Source organism: Ailuropoda melanoleuca, chromosome 1 (assembly GCF_002007445.2).
Source record: "Ailuropoda melanoleuca isolate Jingjing chromosome 1, ASM200744v2, whole genome shotgun sequence".
Lineage (NCBI taxonomy): Eukaryota > Metazoa > Chordata > Mammalia > Carnivora > Ursidae > Ailuropoda > Ailuropoda melanoleuca.
In genome coordinates this window covers 147987997-148007810 of record NC_048218.1, presented here as the reverse complement: position 1 = coordinate 148007810, position 19814 = coordinate 147987997, and the positions used below count along the sequence as shown (strand labels likewise).

General features: G+C 39.8%; 1 protein-coding gene across 1 annotated transcript in view; it reads right to left on the bottom strand.

The window, feature by feature from the left end:
* Positions 1-19246, bottom strand: part of GLCCI1 (glucocorticoid induced 1) — a 119894-nt gene extending 100648 nt beyond the window's left edge. The window contains exons 1-2 of the mRNA XM_034642946.1: positions 19171-19246; positions 1975-2754 (exon numbers count right to left, since the gene is read on the bottom strand). Of these exons, the coding sequence (XP_034498837.1) occupies positions 1975-2754; positions 19171-19246 (856 nt within the window). The remainder of the gene's footprint in view (positions 1-1974; positions 2755-19170) is intronic.
* Between the last annotated feature and the right edge of the window lie 568 nt (positions 19247-19814).

Genomic DNA, 19814 nt, shown 5'->3' with positions numbered 1-19814 from the left:
GTTTTCATCATGATTACATTAAAATTGCATTAAACTCAGATATGCCACACTACAACAAAGAGGATAGTTTAAGCCTGATCACAAATTTCATTAAAACTACTTTATGATGGACCATGTAATTCTTAAGCAATTAAGGCTTTTGAAGGATGCAGAAAAACAAGTTGTACTATGATGTGTTGTAAGATGTTAGTGTTTATCAACAAAAGGGGAGGAGGCACTAGATAGCCATTATATTGTTGCAGCAACTACTCTTACTCTGCCCACAAAACCCTCTGTACACAATCAGTCTGAAATGGTTATTTTATGGCTGTTACATTAGTCCCTAAAAGAAAATCCCAAAACTCAATCTATGCACTGTTGAAGTTAAATCACTCAAAATTTCTCTAACTGCTGCTTTCTATTCGTTCTTTTACCTCTCATTTCATATAGCTCCAGAAAATGTGCAAGGGAGCTGCATATGGCATTAATCTGTTAGAAAATGGTGGCCTTTTCTATAAAAAACAGCCAAAGATGTGTGTTCAGTTGTGGTCATTATTAGGGCGATCACGTTGTTTTCATTCATTCATTCAGGATTTGCTGGAGGATGTCAGTTTCTGCAGCAGCTGGCTTGACCTGGGGGAGGAGTGGGGGAGCAAATTCCTCCTGGTGCATACAGATTACAGGAGGTATTTCTTGGTGCTCATGTACACATACCACTGCACTACATCCTACTCTGCCACACCAAGTGTTCTGAAAACAAGTGCCTTAACAACATGCTAATTACCAGCCAGAAATATTAAAAAAATAAACAAACACAAAAACACCAAAACTGCAATCCATCATAACATAATCACTTTCTCCAAGTCTAAGTCTTTCATTAAAAAGCTCCATTAAAAAAAAAAAATTCCACATACCACATCAACGTACAGAGCTAAACAGTGTTTCCCTTCCAAGCAGAGAGTTTTCCACTCGGTATGATCAGTTGTCTCCACAATGCTGCAGCAGCAGCATCTGTAGCTCTAGCCTAGTATCTAATTATATTAGCTAGTCTACTCTCCCTTATGAGCTTTAAGTCCCTGTTTTGGCTAATCTTCCTTTTCTCCCTCAGGACCCAACTAGATCATGCACTGTGTCCCCAGACATAAACAAAACCAAACCAAAACACAAAACATTAAGAGAAGCCGACAGCATCCACTAGCTTACCATTACCTTTGACACCTAACAAAAAAGAAACTTGAGATCCTTTAACAGCTCAACTGAACTGTTAAGTGTGCTTAAAAATGTAAGGAAAAAGTGAGCAAACTCCACAAATAGGTCTTTAGAAATTTACCATGAAAATCTTGAGTTGGGCATAGACGATTTCCAGTGAAGTACTGCTCTGATGCATATGACTATATAAAGTAGAAAAAAAGGAGACCAAAAAAAAAAAAAAAAAAAAAACCAAACCCACCAGAACACTATACACTTCAATTGCATACCCAAAACTGTCTCCTCTACACACCCAACAGATATCCTTATATCATAACTAATGCCATCACCCTTCCAAAAAAGAAGAAATATATATACTCCAGTAGTCACAGACACGTTAGGAACTTTGTAGGAAAGCACAAAGAGGCTGTAGATTACAACCACCACCTTATCTGCTGCCAGAGTTTGTGTGCGTGTATTTTTAAGTGTTTCGCCCAGCTCCTCCTTCCCCCGCTACCAACAGCAAACACAGGAGTGAGCTAATCAGCTCACAAACTGAAAAACCTTTCGATGCAGGCGAGTGATGGAAGATAAAATCTGAGGGGCGGCATGTGGGTCAAATAAAAGTTGCTTTGCAGTTCGCTCCTCCAAGCCCCGCAGCGACCGCAGGGAGGTGAGGTTCCCAAAGCCAATTTCACACCTTCGATAATGCACTAGCAAAGAGAAGCCCGGAGAGGCTGAAGTTTCCACGGAGGGAACCGTCGGGGAAGACGCAGCCTGGGAGGACGGAAGGGTTGGGCTCGCTACCTCTGCACACCGGCGAGCCGGGGCTCCGTCTCTCAGGTGAGTTGCTCCTCCGGTGGTTCTCGGGGGACCGTCTCGGGCGGCCCTTGGACCTCGGCGCCTGCTCGGTCGGGGCCGCGGCCGGAGGCAGCGTCGGGCTGGGCGGGCTGGGGCCCGCGGGCCGCGCCGGGGGGCGGCAGGAGGGGAGCCCGCGGTGCTCCGCCGCATCCTCTGCGGCGGGGGATGAGGGGTCTGAGAGGAACTGGAGGAGGAGGCAGTGGACATGGTGGCTCCGAGGGCCCGGGACGACGCCGGCCGACACGGAGGCGCAGAGCGGGAGGCGCGCGAGCGTGTGGGAGCCGGCGCGATAGTGCGTGCGAGTGTGTAAGGGGGAGGGGCGGGGGTATCGGGGAGGAGGAGGAGTCTCTCGGCTCCCCCTTCCCAACGCGCACCCCCGCCGCCTCGGCGAGGGGGGAGGGGAAGGCTGCGAAAACAAACGCCCAACGGCCCCAACCTCCGGGCCGGGCTCGGTGTGGCGGTCACGGCCGGGGCCGCGAGGAGCCCGGAGCCGCCACCGCCCCGGGCATCGCGCTGACAGGAGAGCGGGGCAACAGTCTGGATCACGCAGGCTCGGGGGCCGCTCGCTGCCTCGCAGGGCTGCACGCGCGGGATAGCCCGGCAACTGCAGGGAGGGCCCGGACCCCTGCTTCTGGGATCGGGACAGGAGGAAAGGGCCTCGAGGTGTCTGGCTCTCCGCGGATCCCGCGCCACCGCAAACACCGCCGCCGCCGCCTCCGCCTGCTCCTCACTCCAAATGGCAACTGATTCCCCACCCGCACCCCGCCCCCGGCACCGCCTCCCGGCGCTCGGACCCGGCAGCTGCCGCAACGAGCATTCCCATTGGCTCCGCCGCTCTCCACCAAAACTCGAGAGATTGGTTGCAGACTAGGAGTGAGAGGAGCACTTGCCAATGAAAGTGGTGCGTGCTACTTTGGAGGCGGGGCGTGAGGGAGAGGAAGAGTGAGGAGGGGGCTGGCTGTGCGCGCAGGGAGAGGCGTGAGAGTTGACAGCGTTTGAGGTGAGAGCAAGAGTTTGAGCTGCCCTAAGAAAGTGGGCCCGTGCGTGTCCTGCGTGTGCCCCGACACCCAAAGACACATGCACACCACGGCAAGCCAGTTGCGAGGGCTCCACCCTCCTGCGCCGATTGTACAACTTGAGATAGACGACACTTAAGGCTAAATGTACTTTTCAAGTACACCTGTTCTTTTGGCACGTTTTAGAGTTGGAACCAGAAAAATCCATCCCTTCCCCTCTTAACTTTGGTAATGTGAGTTTCGGTGGCAAATAAACTAATCGATCAAAGGAATTTCAAGGCATCAAAAGCAAGTCTAGAAGCTGGATTGAACAACGGGCCAATATTTTTATACAAGTCTATCCTTAGGTTTGTAGTTATGGTGTGAATAGAGAATCAAATCTTACGTTCCAAGACAATAACTGAATTGCAAGGGTTAACAAGGAATTGTACATCATTACACCATCCGTTAGATATATTAATGGAGGGCACCCTGTTGCCTTTCCCCAGAAGCAGATGGCCTCTTGGGAGAAATAAATACCAGACTTAATGTAACAATCCACTGTGGTAAATATAGTTTTTATATTGCAGTGAAACTGAAGAGATATGAAGATTTTGGATGACTATCAAAAACCTAAGTTTACCCCACAGTAAACCAAGGTTTTAAACCTTATGCAGAAACAATTAATTTAAGGGTCTACATCAGATACTCCCCATTAATTTCCATGAGAAAATAAGAGAGAAGTAGGTTATCAGATTAGTTTGCTCTTGGTGTCTGCCCACACTGACAAGCTTCCTGTGATTTTAGGCACTATATGCAGGGTTTAGTTTCACTTAGAGGAGTCATCCCGCTCTGCTTCCTTGTACTGTCAGTCCAAAAACATACTAGCTTCTGTAAAGAGTAGATGAAACCCAATAAAAATTCAAGATTTGCATCCAGTACTTCCCGTTAGGAACAGTGGTAGTTCCTCACCTTATAAACACACTAGAATAACAGCTAACATTTAATGAACATTCATCACGTGCCAGCCACTGGTCTAAGAATGTTTTATGTGTTACCTCATTTAGCTTTACTGTAATCCACAAGGTAAATAGTAGTATTATCCCCATTATGTTCTCAGCTAAAGCACAAAAAAGTTAAATATCTTGCTTGCGATAACTTAGCTAGTAACTGGGGAGCTAAGAATCCAACCTGGGTGAACTAACTTGAATCTGTGAGTAAGCTCCCTATTCTAGCACATCACAGCCTAAAGCTGTGGACTACATGATTGGTAGAGTATTTACAACGGTCCATGAATGTCCTGTGTGAAATAAGTTCCAATTAGTTCAAAAGAAATTTTACAAGTGAAGATAGCCCACTACCTATATGTTTTTCTTTCCATGATAACAATGTATTTTAGTTATACATAAAGTAAATACTCTCAAATTTGGTGTAATTGATCTATTTTGTTAGTTTTTCCACCTGAAATTAAAGACTCTTCATTAATTAGGAAATTGCATTCTTTCATGAGGAAAAAGTAAGTGGCTTCTTTGCAATGACTTTTTTAGAATATCAAAAACAAAAACCTTGACAGATTATAATATATGAAGTTTAAAAAAAAAAAGGCTGGTAAATTACTAAGTTGTTGATTTGATTACAGCATAGTTTCATTATAGAAATGTCCTCTCTGGCCACTCCTAAATAGAAGTATGGAATAACCTCAACACATTAGATTACAATAATTCTAAATTTATACCAAGCCACCATCATAATGATCAATACTTGATTTGGATCTTAAAACCACAGACTTAACCATATTTTAAAAGGCTTTCTATGTCTTTCAAATCTACCATAGCCAATTAAATCAGGCATCTAAAGCAAATCTAAACGACCCACACACAGAACTACTATGATCTTAAAATCCTATTTTCAGTTACTTAAAAGTCATCATGACCTATTTGGATGTTCAATCAGCTTCTCTTTGCTAAAGAAATCTTGGTTGTCTCTTAAACCTTTATTCTTATGAAATAAGTACTGATCTTCATGGAGATCTTTGGAGAATTCAATCTCCAAACAAATCAAAGGTGGGCTAAAGTAAACTAAACCCTACTTTCAAATGTCCATTTGTTGAGTTCTTAATAATGTTTTATTCCTATCAAGGATGGGAGTGGGCTATCAGGGAATACCAGAAACTTTAGAAAGATGTTCTCCTCAGTAAAATGGAAAACCCTTAGAAGGAGGTGTGGATTGCTTGGCTAGCAGGGCACTGTTACACTACTGTGCTAGCTATGGGATAGAAAGGTCCAGGGCAGTGTTATACACAAATAATGAATCATGGAACACTATGTCAAAAACTAATGATGTGCTATATGGTGATTAACATAACCAAAAAATTTTTTTAAAGTCCAGGGCAGATTATTTCTATTGGTTGAATATAAGTGGGACAATCTCTGGAAGTTCTATATGAGACTTAATGTAAGTAATGACCTCTTTCCTATGTTGCCTTGACTAGAAGAAAACAACGTCGAAAAAACAATTTGACGGCATAGGAACCAACTTTGTTCTCAGGAGCCTTATATCTTGGCTATGTGTGGGACAGAAATCCACCATTAGCTCATTTAAGGTAGAGTGAGATAGAGTTCCATTATATTTACTTCTTAGTTCTTAAACAGTAATGGGCATATTTTAGATTAAGTTAAAACTTGGAATCACTGGCTTCATATGGTTAATATGCAGCCCCATGTGGAGAGAAAATGAGGTAAAGAAGCATTGGGCCTATAGAGCTATCAAGCCTTTCTTTTCTGGTTTCATCCAGGTTTGCCAGGCTGCACATCCAAGGTTCATCCAAATCTAAGAGGCAGGCCAGGCTGTCAGTATTAGCAATGAGGTCATGGCTGAGAGAGAACACTAAACAGATCTGCACTGATGTTCATCTTAAGCTGATTAAACTCTCTTGTAGGTGGATTCTTTATAGCAACAACAAAAAAAGCCTTGCCTGAATTTTTGTCCCTGGCAGATGCTTACAGTAATACTCCTTACTGCTTGTGACAGCCTACGTGCGCCTTTGCACTAGGTGTTCCCTCTGCCTGAAAAGTTCTTGCCCCAGATACCCACATGGCTTGCTCCCTCATTTCCACCAGCTCTTTACTCAGATGTCACCACCATCACAATGAGAGCTTTTCTGAAAACCCTTGTTAAAATTGCAAGCACTCCTAGGCATTTCCTATTCTCTATCCTACTTTTTTTTTTCTCCAGAAAACCTATCACAATCCAACCTACTATATATTATAATTATTTTTTGTTCTGTCTGTCTAGAATATAAGAGCTACGAAAGCAAGAGTTTTTATAACTGCTGAATCTTCACAACAGTGCTTGGTACATGGTAGACAATCAATATTTGCTCAATATTGTTGAAAGACTGGCAAATTTTAACCAATGCTTGTTGAACCAAAACTGTACCTTTTATCAGAAAAATATATATAACCATGGGTAGATCTGCTGCAAAGACATAGCCACAGAGTAGAAAAATGTTCCATGTGGCTCCTATAAACCATACAGATATTTGCATTGGAGTTGGTGTTCAAAAAGCATATTTTGTATTCTGGTCCTTATACAGGCAAAGTGAAAAGTATTAGTCCTGGTGAATGTTGGAGGCTCATCAGAGGTTGGAAATGTACAGTGAAATTGGTGATGGAGAAACAGGCAGTTGAAATTTGCAGAAAAAAGAATAACCAAGTGAAATTGACAGAAGCACGGTTGAGGTCAGTTAGGGGTTGACATCTGCTGATTTCTAGTCCTCTTTCACTGTTAGGAACAGTTATTCCCAAGAGGCCTGTATAAAGGAACTGAAAAAAAATTGTATTTAAGTAGAAAGCAACATTTCATGTAAATAATAAAAATTTTGGTTTGTTTCTTTTTCCCTAGCTTTATTGAGATATAAGATTGTGTAAGTTTAAGGTATACAATGTAATGATTTTGCACTATACAGGTCTATAGTGCAAATGATTAACACAATAAGGCAATAAGTTTATTTAACATCCCCTACCTCACATAGTTACATTTATGTATGTGGTGAGAACTTTTAAAATCAATTTTCTTAGCAACTTTCAAATATACAATATAGTATTGTTAACTACAGTCACCTCACTGTACATTATAGCTCCAGAATTTATTCATTTTATAATTGGAAGTCTGTATCTTTTGACCACCTTCACCAATTTCCCTCCCTCCCCACCCACCTGCCCTTGGTGACCACCGATCTCTTCTTTGTTTGTTTGTTTGTTTGTTTGTTTGTTTAAGATTCCACATATAAGTGAGAATATATAGTATTTGTGTTTCTGCATCTGACTTATTTCCCTTAGCAAAATGGCCTCAAGTTTCATCCACGTAATCACAAATGGCAGGATTTTTTCTTTTTTATGACTAAATAATATTACATTGTATTATGTATATGTTATATTGATATATGTTTCCATGCCTTAGCTATTGTAAATAATGCTGCAGTGAACATGGTTCATGAACCTCTTGCAGTTAACCTCTTTGAGATACTCATTTCATTTTCTTTGGATATATATCCAAAAGTGGGATTTTATATGGTAGTTCTACTTTTAATTTTTTGAGGAATTTCCATACTGTTTTCCATAGAGGCTATACCACTCTGTTTTCACCAACGGTGCTCAAGGGTTCCCTTCTCTCACATTCTCTTTAGCACTTGTCATCTCTTGTCTTTTCTGAAACAGAAATTCTAACAAGTATGAGGTGGTATCTCATTGTGGTTTTGACTTGGCATTTCCCTGATGATTAATGATGTTGAGCATCTCTTCATGTACCTGCTGACCATGTGAATATCGTTTTTGGAAAAAGTATCTCTTTAGGTCCTTTGCCCATTTCCTTTGCTGTGCAGAAGGCTTTTTAGTTTAATGTAATTCCACTTGTTTGTTTTTACTTTTGTTTCCTGTACTTTGGGCATCATATCCATAAAATCCTTGCATAGGGAAACCAGTGCTTTGTTTCTAAAAGAAGTTCAAAAGAAGCAATAGAAATAGGGGATATTTTATTTTTAAAGAGTAAATATCAAAAAAGTAAGTATGTAATTATTCCTACAAGGATAGAAAATAGTGATGGGAACCACCAGTTTTTCAGCTTTCATTTCCAGAGCAATTTCTATAGCCAACAATGATGCCAGGGGCACATTCCCTAAGCTGATATATAAGTTGACTTTTATCATTTAACTAAAAGACTATATTGTACAAAGCTAGGACATTTAGAAGCTAAAGATGTGGGGACCAAAAAACCTGCAAATATTCTCTTTCCAGGCTGTGGCATTCCGTTTGCTTTAGTTCCAAACATGGTGTCAACAATGCATGAGAGCAGTAGTAATCCTGTGAAGAGAGTATGCTTGATTATCATAGTGTTATTTTGTCTTTTTATGAGACTTTAGAGTGATCAAAATGTGTTCTGGATTAATTTCCTCTTATGTGTCTGCATTTTACTTTTTACTACATGAGTGAGTTGAGGCACTGTTGTTAAGGTACAATCAATTCAACAGCAGTGCTTGATGAGAGAAGTTTCTTGTTATTATTTTAAGCTTTGGGTAGCACGAAATTTTCAGTGTCCTACTCACCATCCTATTGAAAAGGCCTTCACTAATACATCTAATTGGCCTATATGAAGATTTAATAGCACATCACTAGCAGCAGGCCTCATCAAGTTCCTTATTAAATGTCTTCAGCGTGTCAGACACTTGTATACTCTGTAGGGCACATCTGTTCTCACACTTTGGTCAATTGTGGTCTATCAGAGGCAAAAAGCCATGCTTACAAATCAAGGTAAAAATGATGTCTAAACATGTCTTCTAGAGGAGAGATGTAAATAAAATAATATGGAAGTGATGGGAGGGAAAGACCACTTTTGAGGAAAGGCATCAGGAAGAAGAAGATGAGTAAGTCTTGTCATTAGGAAGACACAGGATATGTTAGGAGACAATTGGACTGTCTACCTTGACTGATTGTTAATGAAAGAAAAACCTAGATCTGTTGATGACCAGCCATGGAGGTTGGTAGGTGAGGCTTGTATTTTATATAGAGTATGCAGTGAGGAGATGTCAGATTCTTGAGTAGGTGGGGAGAACATGAATGGAGCTGTGCTTCATGAAGATTGATGCAAGGACATTTTTTAACCTGGATCGGAGACTGCATACTGGAAGATGATTTAGCAGACTTGGACAATAATCCACATGAGTTTATGTAATGAGAGGTAGGGGAATGACAGAGGATGTGGAGAGGAGGAAAAGATGAAAGTGATGGACCTTCTCAGCTGATAGACCTTGAAAGTAGGTCAGAGAACTCTGAAGCTTCAGGATTGTAATGCTGATAGGATACTAGTGGCTTGAACAGGGCAGCCAAAACACAAGTAGGTTTGGTGAGAAGATAATTATGAATTCAGCTATAAATAAGAGAACCAGAGAATATTCAAGCCGAGGTAATCTTTTCTTTGTCTTATTAAGATATAACTGACACACAGCATTGTATAAATGTAAGGTATAGAGCATAAAGATTGTATTTACATATATGTATTTCAAAATGATTACCCAATAAGTTTAACACTGATCATCTCATATAGATACAAGAAAAAAAAGAGGAAAAAATGTTTGAAGGTAGTTTTTAAATGATAGCAAAGTTGAGAACAGCAGAGATGTGGATTTTGGGGTATTCACATATAATGGTATTTGAAGCCAGGGGCACAAATGAAGTTGACAAGGGAGAAAAGTGTAGAAATAAAGGACAAGAGGATCAAGGACAAAATTAACTAGGAAAGAAGGCAGAAAGGAAGCCCTCCTTAATAAAATGGAGAGCGTTTGGTGTTTCTGAAGATACGTTTGGTGGGAGGGGCAGGAGAGAGAGGAGCCTGACAGTATGTTCAGTTCTGCAAGATGATTATTTTATGTCTTATCCCTTTTTTCAATCATCCAAAACCATCCCCACACCTGCCTCTCCTGGTACAACTCCAGCGTATCCCTACCATCAAGTCTAGAAATCTTCTGACATTTGGCCCAATTTCTCTTTCCTTTCTTTTACAAGTGATGCATTTTCCCCTCTCCTACCAGAAGCCATTTCCTCTACTTGTGATTTAAATTCCTTCCTTTCTTCCCCTCCCTCTTGTTCATCATCCAATGCTTGATTATTCCCAAATATGTATGAATAAGCTCCATTGGAACATTTTTAAAAAGCAAAACAAAGATTCTTGTTTTATCCCTTTCCATCTGCAGCCCTAATTCCCTGATCCCTTCACAGCAATGCTTCTTGAGAACATTGTCTACAAGTTAGCACTGATTTCCTGTTCAGTGTACTTTAATCTGGCTTCTACCTGCACATGCCACTGAGAACTGCTAATCAATGTAGTCAACAGCCTCCATATTGCCAGACCCAATCAATATTACTTGGAGCTCATCCTAATCCAACTTTTAGCGGTTTTCAACAAAGTTGGTCAGGCTCAACTTTTTTTTTTTTTAAATAAAGATTTTTTATTTATTTATTTAACAGAGATAGAGACAGCCAGCGAGAGAGGGAACACAAGCAGGGGGAGTGGGAGAGGAAGCAGCAGGCTCCCAGCGGAGGAGCCCGATGTGGGACTCGATCCCGGAATGCTGGGATCACGCCCTGAGCCGAAGGCAGACGCTTGACTGCGCTACCCAGGCGCCCATCAACTTCTTGACAAAAGATCTCTTCTATTGGAATTTAACTACAACTGCCTGGTCTTGCTTGCTTGCTTGCTTGTTTAACTCCTACTTAATTTTTTAAAATTTTAATTCCAGTGTAGTTAACATATAGTGTTATATTAGTTTCAGGTGTACAATGAGTCAACAATTCTATACATTACTCAGTGCTCATTATGATAAGTGTACTCGTTAATCCCTATCACCTATTTCACCCATCCCCCCACCTACCTCCCCTCTGGTAACCATCCATTTGTTCTGTGTAGTGAAGAGTCTGTTTTTTGGGCTGTCTTTTTTAACCTTTGTTCGCTGTTTTGTTTCTTAAATTCCACATATGAGTGAGATCACATGGTATTTGTCTCTCTGACAGAGTGAATTATTTCACTCAGTATTATATTCTCTAGCTCTATCCATGTTGCAAATGGCAAGATTTTGTTCTTTTTTAATGGCTGAATAATATTCCATTACACACACACACACACACACACACACACACACACACACTACACTTTCTTTACCCATTCCCCTGTCAATGGATACTTGGACAGCTTGGATTGTTTCACTCCTGTAAATAATGCTGCAATAAACACAGGGGTGCATGTATCCTTTTAAATTAGTGTTTTCATATTCTTTGGGTAAATACCCAGCAGTATGATTACTGGATCATAAGGTAGTTCTATTTTTAATTTTTTTGAGGAACCTGAATACTGTCTTCTACAGTGGCTGCACCAGTTTGCATTCCCACCAACAGTGCATGAAGGTTTCTTTTTCTCCACATCGTCGTCAACACTTGTTTCTTGAGCTTTTTATTTTAGCCATTCTGACAGGTGTGAGGTGATCACTCATTTTAGTTTTGATTTGCATTTCCCTGATGAGTGATGTTGAGCATCTTTTCATGTGCTTGTTGGCCATCTGTATGTCTTCTTTGGAGAAATGTCTGTTCATGTCTTCTGCCCATTTTTTGTTTGGATTATCTGTTTTTTGGGTGTTGAGTTTTATTAAGTTTTTTATAGATTTTGGATACAAGCCTTGATGGGATATGTCGTTTGCAAATATCTTCTCCCATTTGGTAGATTGTCTTTTAGTATTGTTGGTTGTTTCCTTTGCTGTGCAAATGCTTTTTATTTTGATGTAGTCCCAATAGTTTATTTTTGCTTTTGTTTCCCTTGCCAGAGGAGACATACCTGAAAAGATGTTGCCACGGCCAATGTCAGAGAAATTACTGCCTGTCCTCTCCTCTCTAGGATTTTTATGGTTTCAGGTCTCACATTTAGGTCCTTAATCCATTTTGAGTTTACTTTTGTGTATGGTGTAAGAAAGTGGTCCAGTTTCATCCTTTTGCGTGGAGCTGTCCAGTTTTCCAAATACCATTTGTTGAAGAGTTTGTCTTTTCCCATTGCATATTCTTGCCTCTTTCATTGAAGATTTATTGACCATATAATTGTGAGTTTGTTTCTGGGCTTTCTGTTCTGTTCTATTAATCTATGTGTCTATTTTTGTGCCAGTATCATACTATTTTGATTATTACAGCTTTGTAATATAACGAAGTCTGGAATTGTGATGTTTCCAGCTTTGCTTTTCTTTTTCAAGATTGCTTTGGCTACTTGGGTCTTTTCTGATTCTTTTCTGATTTTAGGGTTGTTTGTTCAAGTTCTATGAAATATGCTCTTGGTATTTTGATAGGGATTGCTTAAATCTGTGGATTGCTTTTGGTAGTATAGACATTTTAACCATATTCTTCCAATCCATGAGCATGGAATGTCTTTCTTTGTGTCATCTTCAATTTCTTTCATCAGTGTTTATAGTTTTCAGAGCATAGGTCTTGTGCCTCTTTGATTAAGTTTATTCCTAGGTATTTTATCATTTTTGGTGCAAATGTAAATAGGATCTATTCCTTAATTTCTCTTTGCTGCTTCATTAGTGTATAGAAATGTTATGGATCTTTGTACATTGATTTTGTATCCTGTCACTTTATCAAACTCATTTATCAGTTCTAGTAGTTTTTTTGGTGGAGTCTCAAGAGTTTTCTATACATAGTATCCTGTCCTTTGCAAATAGTGAAAGTTTTACTTCTTCCTTACCAATTTGGATGCCTTTTATTCCTTTTCCTTGTCTGATTGCTGTGGCCAGTGCTTCCAGTATTATGTTGAATAGAAGTGGTGAGAGTGGACATTCTTGTCTTATTCCTGACCTTAGGGGAAAAGCTCTCAGTTTTTCCCCATTGAGTGTGGTGTGAGCTGTGGGTTTTTCATATAAGGCTTTATTATGTTGAGGTATGTTCTCTCTAAACCTATTTTGTTGAGGGTTTTTATAATGAATGGATGTTGTACTTTGTCAAATGCTTTTTCTGCATCTACTGAAATTATCCTATGGTTTTCATCCTTTCTCTTATCCCTGTGATGTATCATGTTGATTGACTTGTGAATATTGAACCACCCTTGCATCCTGGTAATAAATCTCACTTGATAGTGGTGAATGATTTTTTTTTAATGTATTGTAGGATTTAGTTTGCTAGTATTTTGTTGAAGATTTTTGCTTCTATGTTCATCAGAAATATTGGCCTGTAGTTCTCTCTCTCTCTCTCTCTTTCTCTTTGTGTGTGTGTGTGTGTGGTACCTTTATCCAGTTTTGGTATCAGAGTAATGCTGGCTTCATAGAATGAATTTGGAAGTTTTCCTTTCTCTTCTATTTTTGGAACAGTTTGAGAATAATAGACATAAACTCTTCTTTAAATATTTGGTAGAATTCACCTGTGAAGCCATCTGGTCCTGGACTTTTTGTTGGGAGTTTTTTGATTACTGATACAATTTCATTTCTGGTTATCTGTTCATGTTTTCTATTTCTTCCTGCTTCAGTTTTAGTAGGTTATATGGTTCTAAGAACTTATCCATTTTTTTCTCGGTTGTCCAATATTCTGACATATAATTTTTCACAATCATACAGTCCTTTGTATTTCTCTGGTGTCTGTTGTTATTTCTCTTTTTGCATTTGTGATTTTGAGTCCTCCCTCATTGGTTTGGTTTGGTTTGTTGGTGAGTCTGGCTAGAGGTTTATCAATTTTGCTGATCTTTTCAAAGAACCAGGTCCTGGTGTCATTGATCTGTTCTGTTTTTTTTGTTTCTATAATAGAAACTAAATCATTTATTTATTAAATCATTTATTTCTGCTGTAATCTTTATTATTTCTTTCCTTCTGCTGTTTTGGGGTTTTGTTTGTTCTTTTTCTAGCTTCTTTAAGTGTAACATCAGGTTGTTTGAGATTTTTCTTTTTTCTTGAGGTGGGCCTGTATTGCTATAAATTTCCCTCTTAGAACTGCTGGTGGTGCATCTCAAAGATTTTGTACCATTGTGTTTTAATTTTCATTTTTCTCCATGTTTTTTATTTCTTCTGTGATTTCTTGGAGGACCCATTCATTGTTTAGTAACATGGTATTTGACCTCCTTGTATTTGTGGTCTTTCCAGATTTTTTCTTGTGGTTGACCTCTAGTTTCATAGTGTTGTGGTCAGGAAAGATGCATGGTATGACTTCGCTCTTTTTAAATTTGTTAAGACTTGTTTTGTGGCTTAATATGTGATCTGTTCTGAAGAACATTCTCTGTGCATTTGAATGTGTATTCTGTTTTAGGATGGAACGTTCTGAATATATCTCTTAAAATCAAGCTGGTCTAGTGTGTAATTCAAAGTCACTATTTCCTTGTTGATTTTCTGTTTGGGTGATCAGTCTATTGATGTAAATGGGGTACTAAAATCCCTTACTATTACTGTAATATTATCAATTAGTTCATTTATGTTTGTTATTAACTGTTTTATGTATTTGGGTGCCCTTGTGTTGGGTGCACACTTAACAATTGTTATATCTTCTTATTGGATTTTTCCATTTATTATTATACAGTGTCCTTCTTTGTCTCTTGTTACAGTCTTTAAGGACTATTTTGTCTGATAAAAAAATATTGCTACCCCAGCTTTCTTCTGACAGCCACTTGCATGATAAATGTTTCTCCATCCTTTCACTTTCAATCTGCATGTGTCTTTAAAGATTTTATTAATTAATTAATTTATTTAGAGAGTGAGCACAAGAGGAGGGGCAGAGAGAGAGGGGAGAGAGAATTTCAAGCAGATTCCCTGAGGAATGGGGAGCCCGATGCAGGGCTCGATTCCAGGACCCAGAGCCCTTGACCTGAGCCAAAATCAGGAGTCAGCCACTCAACCAACTGAGCCATGCAGGCACACCTGCATGTGTCTTTAGGTCTGAATTGAGTCTCTTGTAGGCAGCATATAGATGGGTTTGCTTTTTTACCCATTCATCACCCTATATCTTTTGATTGGAGCATTAAGTCCATTTACATTCAAAGTAATTATTGATAAGTATGTATTTCTGCCTCCTACTTTTTTCTTTTCTTTTTTTTTTTTTTTTAAGATTTTATTCATTTATTTGACAGAGAGAGAGACAGCCAGTGAGAGAGGGAAAACAAGCAGGGGGAGTGGGAGAGGAAAAAGCAGGCTCCCAGCGGAGCAAGGAGCCCGACACAGGGCTTGATCCCAGGACCCCGGGATCACACCCTGGGCTGATGGCAGACACTTAAAGACTGAGCCACCCAGGCACCCCTGCCTCCTACTTTTCTTGTTCAGTGTCCCTCAAGGGTTTTTCTTCCTCCAATCCCCTCTAAAAATCGGGCTCTATCTTCTGTTTTCCTCTTGGTGATCTCAAGCATTCCCATGACATTAAATACTTTAAAATGCTGGCAACTCCCAAATCAATCTCTCCAGCCCAGACATTTCCTCCAAATTCAGTATTCTGTTGCCTATCTGATGTGTCAAGTCTCCGTGAATATTTAAAAGTAATGTATCTGAAATAGAACTAAACTCTTCATTCCTGCTTCCTCCCCCCTCCCCGCCCCCGGTCAAAAAAGTTTTTCCCCACTTCAGTAAATGGTATCACCATCCATCCAGTTATTCTAAATAACATGACCTGAGCAATATTTTCGATTTCTTACTCTCCTTCCCTCCCCAACTCCAACCCATCAACTTGTCCTCTCATTTGCTCCTCATAAATAGAAGTCCAATCCATCCCTTTTCTCCATGTCCTTTGCTATTACATTAGTCCACAAACTACCATCATCTCTTACCTGAGCTATTGCTACAGCTGCCAACTGGTCTTTGCACTTCTACTCTTGCCTTCTTTAATTGATTCTCTGCTTATCAGTGAGGATAAACCTAGAAATATATTGGACCATGTTGTTTGCTGCTTAAATCGGTTCAGTGTCTTCCAATAACTTTGCAATCAAATCCAAATTCCTTAAAATAGCTTAAAAGGCCTGGCCTGGGGCGCCTTGGTGGCACAGCCGTTAAGCGTCTGCCTTCGGCTCAGGGCGTGATCCCGGTGTTCTGGGATCGAGCCCCACGTCAGGCTCCTCCGCTATGAGCCTGCTTCTTCCTCTCCCACTCCCACTGCTTGTGTTCCCTCTCTCTCGCTGGCTGTCTCTATCTCTGTCAAATAAATAAATAAATAAAATCTTTTAAAAATAAATAAATAAAATAATAAATAAATAAATAAAAGGCCTGGCCTGTTCTAGCTTAGCCTCTTTCCCCAGCCTAATCTTGCTCTGTTCTCTGACTCATCTTTTAAGTTCCAGCCACAGTGCCTCCTTTCACTTACTCCAAAACCCTACTGCAGGGTCTTCACACAGATTATCTTCAGCCTGAAACACTCCTTCCACATCCCTCACACTCCTCAGTTTCCCTGAGTGGCTTCCTTACATTCTTCATCGTTCAGTTTAAATGTCATGTCTTCAGAGTATCCTTTGAGTCCTCGCCTATCACTAATAACCTGTAATAATCTATCATTAAGCAAGTCTGTTTTCTTTTGTAATGTTCATCACAAGTTGTAAATACTTGTTTGCTTGCTTATAGGAAGCCTCCCCAACTAGATTGTAAAGTCTCTAAGGTCAGGGGCCTTGTCTCTTCTGTTCAGTACTTAACACCTAACCAATGCCTAGAATATAAGAGGTGATCAATAATTATTTGTTAAAACTTTATTGGTTGCTGATAGCTTCCCAGTTCCTGATTCCAATCCTTGTACCACCCTATTACCCATTCTGTGGGAAAGCTTCCTGCAGTCTTATATTAAAATCCCCCTTGTTTCAATTACTTGAATAGATTTCTGTTTTTACAATTAAATTATCACTAATTGATTAAGTTTTGAAAAAGAGAGGGTTATCAGTAATATCAAATGCTACTGACTGGGTAAGAAGGTTAAGGGTACACAAAAAGTCACTGGATCTCAACACCGGTAATCTCCAAACCAACAGTATGTACAAAATGTGGCTCTGTGGAAGCCAGGTTACAGTTGGGTTCATGAGAAGATTGTAGACTGTTCTTTTTTAAGAAATTTGACAGTAAAAATAAGGCATGAATGAAAATGGGATCTTGGGGTTCAACAGAGACCAAGAAAGCATATGTTGGTTTAGTTTAGAAAGAATAGGGGAGACCTGTCTATTGATATGCCTATAAGCCAAAGAGGCCAAAGGGAAAAAAAATGAAAAAGCAAGGTTTGAATGAGGAAGAGGATTCATAGATTTAGCTTCCTTGAGGCAGTAGAGAATTTGATCAGGAGCACAAGTTTGACAAAAAGGGACAATGTTTTTCCCCCTATTATGGGAGATAGGAGAGTGGAGGTAAAGAAAAATTTTATGTAGCACAAAGGGAGGTTGAGTGTGGCCACTTCAGGAAGCAGCAAAGTCCTTTACAACTGGTCATCAAGGGCAGGGTCAGAGTCTCTAGAAATGCTTCTCTGAACCACACCTCCACCTTTCTATTCCATCACCTCCCTGCCTGAGACTGTAAATGTTGTCCACTGCTGCTGCAGCAGGGAGCCACAGCTACTGAGGGCTGCAGTGGTTGATGGGAGTGCACCTTATTTCTTAGGTGGGATGGAATAGGAAGAAGCCCTCAGTCACTGAGGAGAAGTGAGATGTGGGGGTTTGAAGAGCTCTGACATAATGACAAAAGGGACAAGGACCCAGGACTGTGTTTTCCAAACATGTAAATCATGAGGCATAGCTGGGGTCCTTGCTATAAAAATACAGATTTCAGCCTTCCTTCCTGAAAAGTCTAATTTTGCATGTCTGGGAGTGGGAAAAGTAGGACTATATCATTTTTAACAACTTCCCCAGGTGATCATTATGATCAGGCAAATCTGGGAACAATGGATTAGAAAGAGATAAAAGTTCACCAAATTTAATTTCAGGCCCCAAATATTTTTTCACTTTTTAGCCAGATACAAAGAAATGTTGATAACTGACATCAGTTCATGGAAATTACCCAAAGAAAACAGTTTTGAAAGAATCAGTATCTAACTCTGTGGTTCAAAAAAAAAAAAAAAATCTACACTGATATTTATAATGTAAGACTAGTTCAGAGTCTTTTTTTTTTTTAATTACAGGGAATTTCATTGAGGAATAGGTAAATGGAACTGACTGGCTAATATTATTTATAATATAATAATGAGTCAGATATTTTAAAGCCTGTTCTGCTTCTAGTTTGCTGGGCTCCCGGATTAACGGACTAAACTTAATACAATCGAAGAATGTAACTTGATTTCATCCATTCCTAACATTCTTAAAGGGAATCTTTAGCACACCAGATTCAGGTCCTTTCAAATATTTTTTTCCATTCCCTCCCAGAAAGGGTGATTTGTATTGATATACAAAGTTAGGCCCCAGGCCTCTTTCTGGGACCCCAGGGCCCCACTAATTTGTACCAGTTCTCTTCTATTCTAGTTGGCCCTGACCATCAGGTATAAATTAGTGCTAAATCAATATTAGCTGATACTTCCCCAGGTGTGGGAAGTGCGGAAACCTGATCATATGAGCAAACATAGCCCTTCCTGGCTATATTTAAAATAACGTGGTTATTATTATACAATACAGGGAAAAGGCTTTTTTTTTTTTTTAAACAAATCTCATGCCACCTTAATTTGCATCAACTTGATATACTGATATCTATAGTCAGAATCAATTTTCAGTTATTAGTTTCCCTGCCACTCTTTACACTTTCTTCATTTTTCAAGGAATTCTCCTGCCCTTCCCATTCTCCCCTCCAGCCATGTCATATGCCCACAATTGTTCATTTCTACAGGGTCGACTAGATGAGCCAAAGGGTGCTTAGTTTACATACATGCTTTAATCACTCACCTTGGGCACAGCAGTGTCCTAAAGAGACTTCAGTTTTGCACCATTACTCAACAAGGCATTTATGTAAGTGTCACTTAATAACACAAAAATAAACAAGGCACTTGAACATGTTATTGAGGAAAGAAGCTTTAGCTGCCCACTTTTTTTACCCAAGGGCCAGTCTCACTTCAGTTGTTAGATTTTCTTTAAAGAAAATTAAACAGTTTTCTAAGAAAATTGGGCAGAACACAAGTACTATGAGTCAGGTCTAAGCTACCTTTACCTTTGAAAGGATGCATTGCTTTGTTAATCTTCAACGACAAGGAATCTTGCCATTTCTCACAACACTTCCAAGCCATAGCTACTCATAGTGTCACTAAGCATTCAACACACTCAGAAATACTAAAAACAGGGGTGCCTGGGTGGCACAGCGGTTAAGCGTCTGCCTTCAGCTCAGGGCGTGATCCCAGCGTTATGGGTTCGAGCCCCACATCAGGGCTCCTCCACTGTGAGCCTGCTTCTTCCTCTCCCACTCCCCCCTTGTGTTCCCTCTCTCGCTGGCTGTCTCTATCTCTGTCGAATAAATAAATAAAATCTTTAAAAAAAAAAAAGAGAAATACTAAAAACAAATATGTTCAGTATTTGATGAAAATACATAGATGAAAAGCAGAAACCAATGACCAGATTTCCAATGAAATGGTGTGATTCTGAGATTTTTTCCCCCTTATCTCCTGAGTTTTATAGAAATCTCATAGTATTTTTAAAGCATATTCATATCCATGACCTTTCTGTATGCAACAATTCTGTGATTATTTCCATTTTACAGATGGGGAAATTGAGGCCTATTTAGAAACTGAGGAAAGCTTCCACTGGGCTCACAGTTAGCACATGAGGGATTCATAGCTGGAAATGAGGTCTCCTGACTCC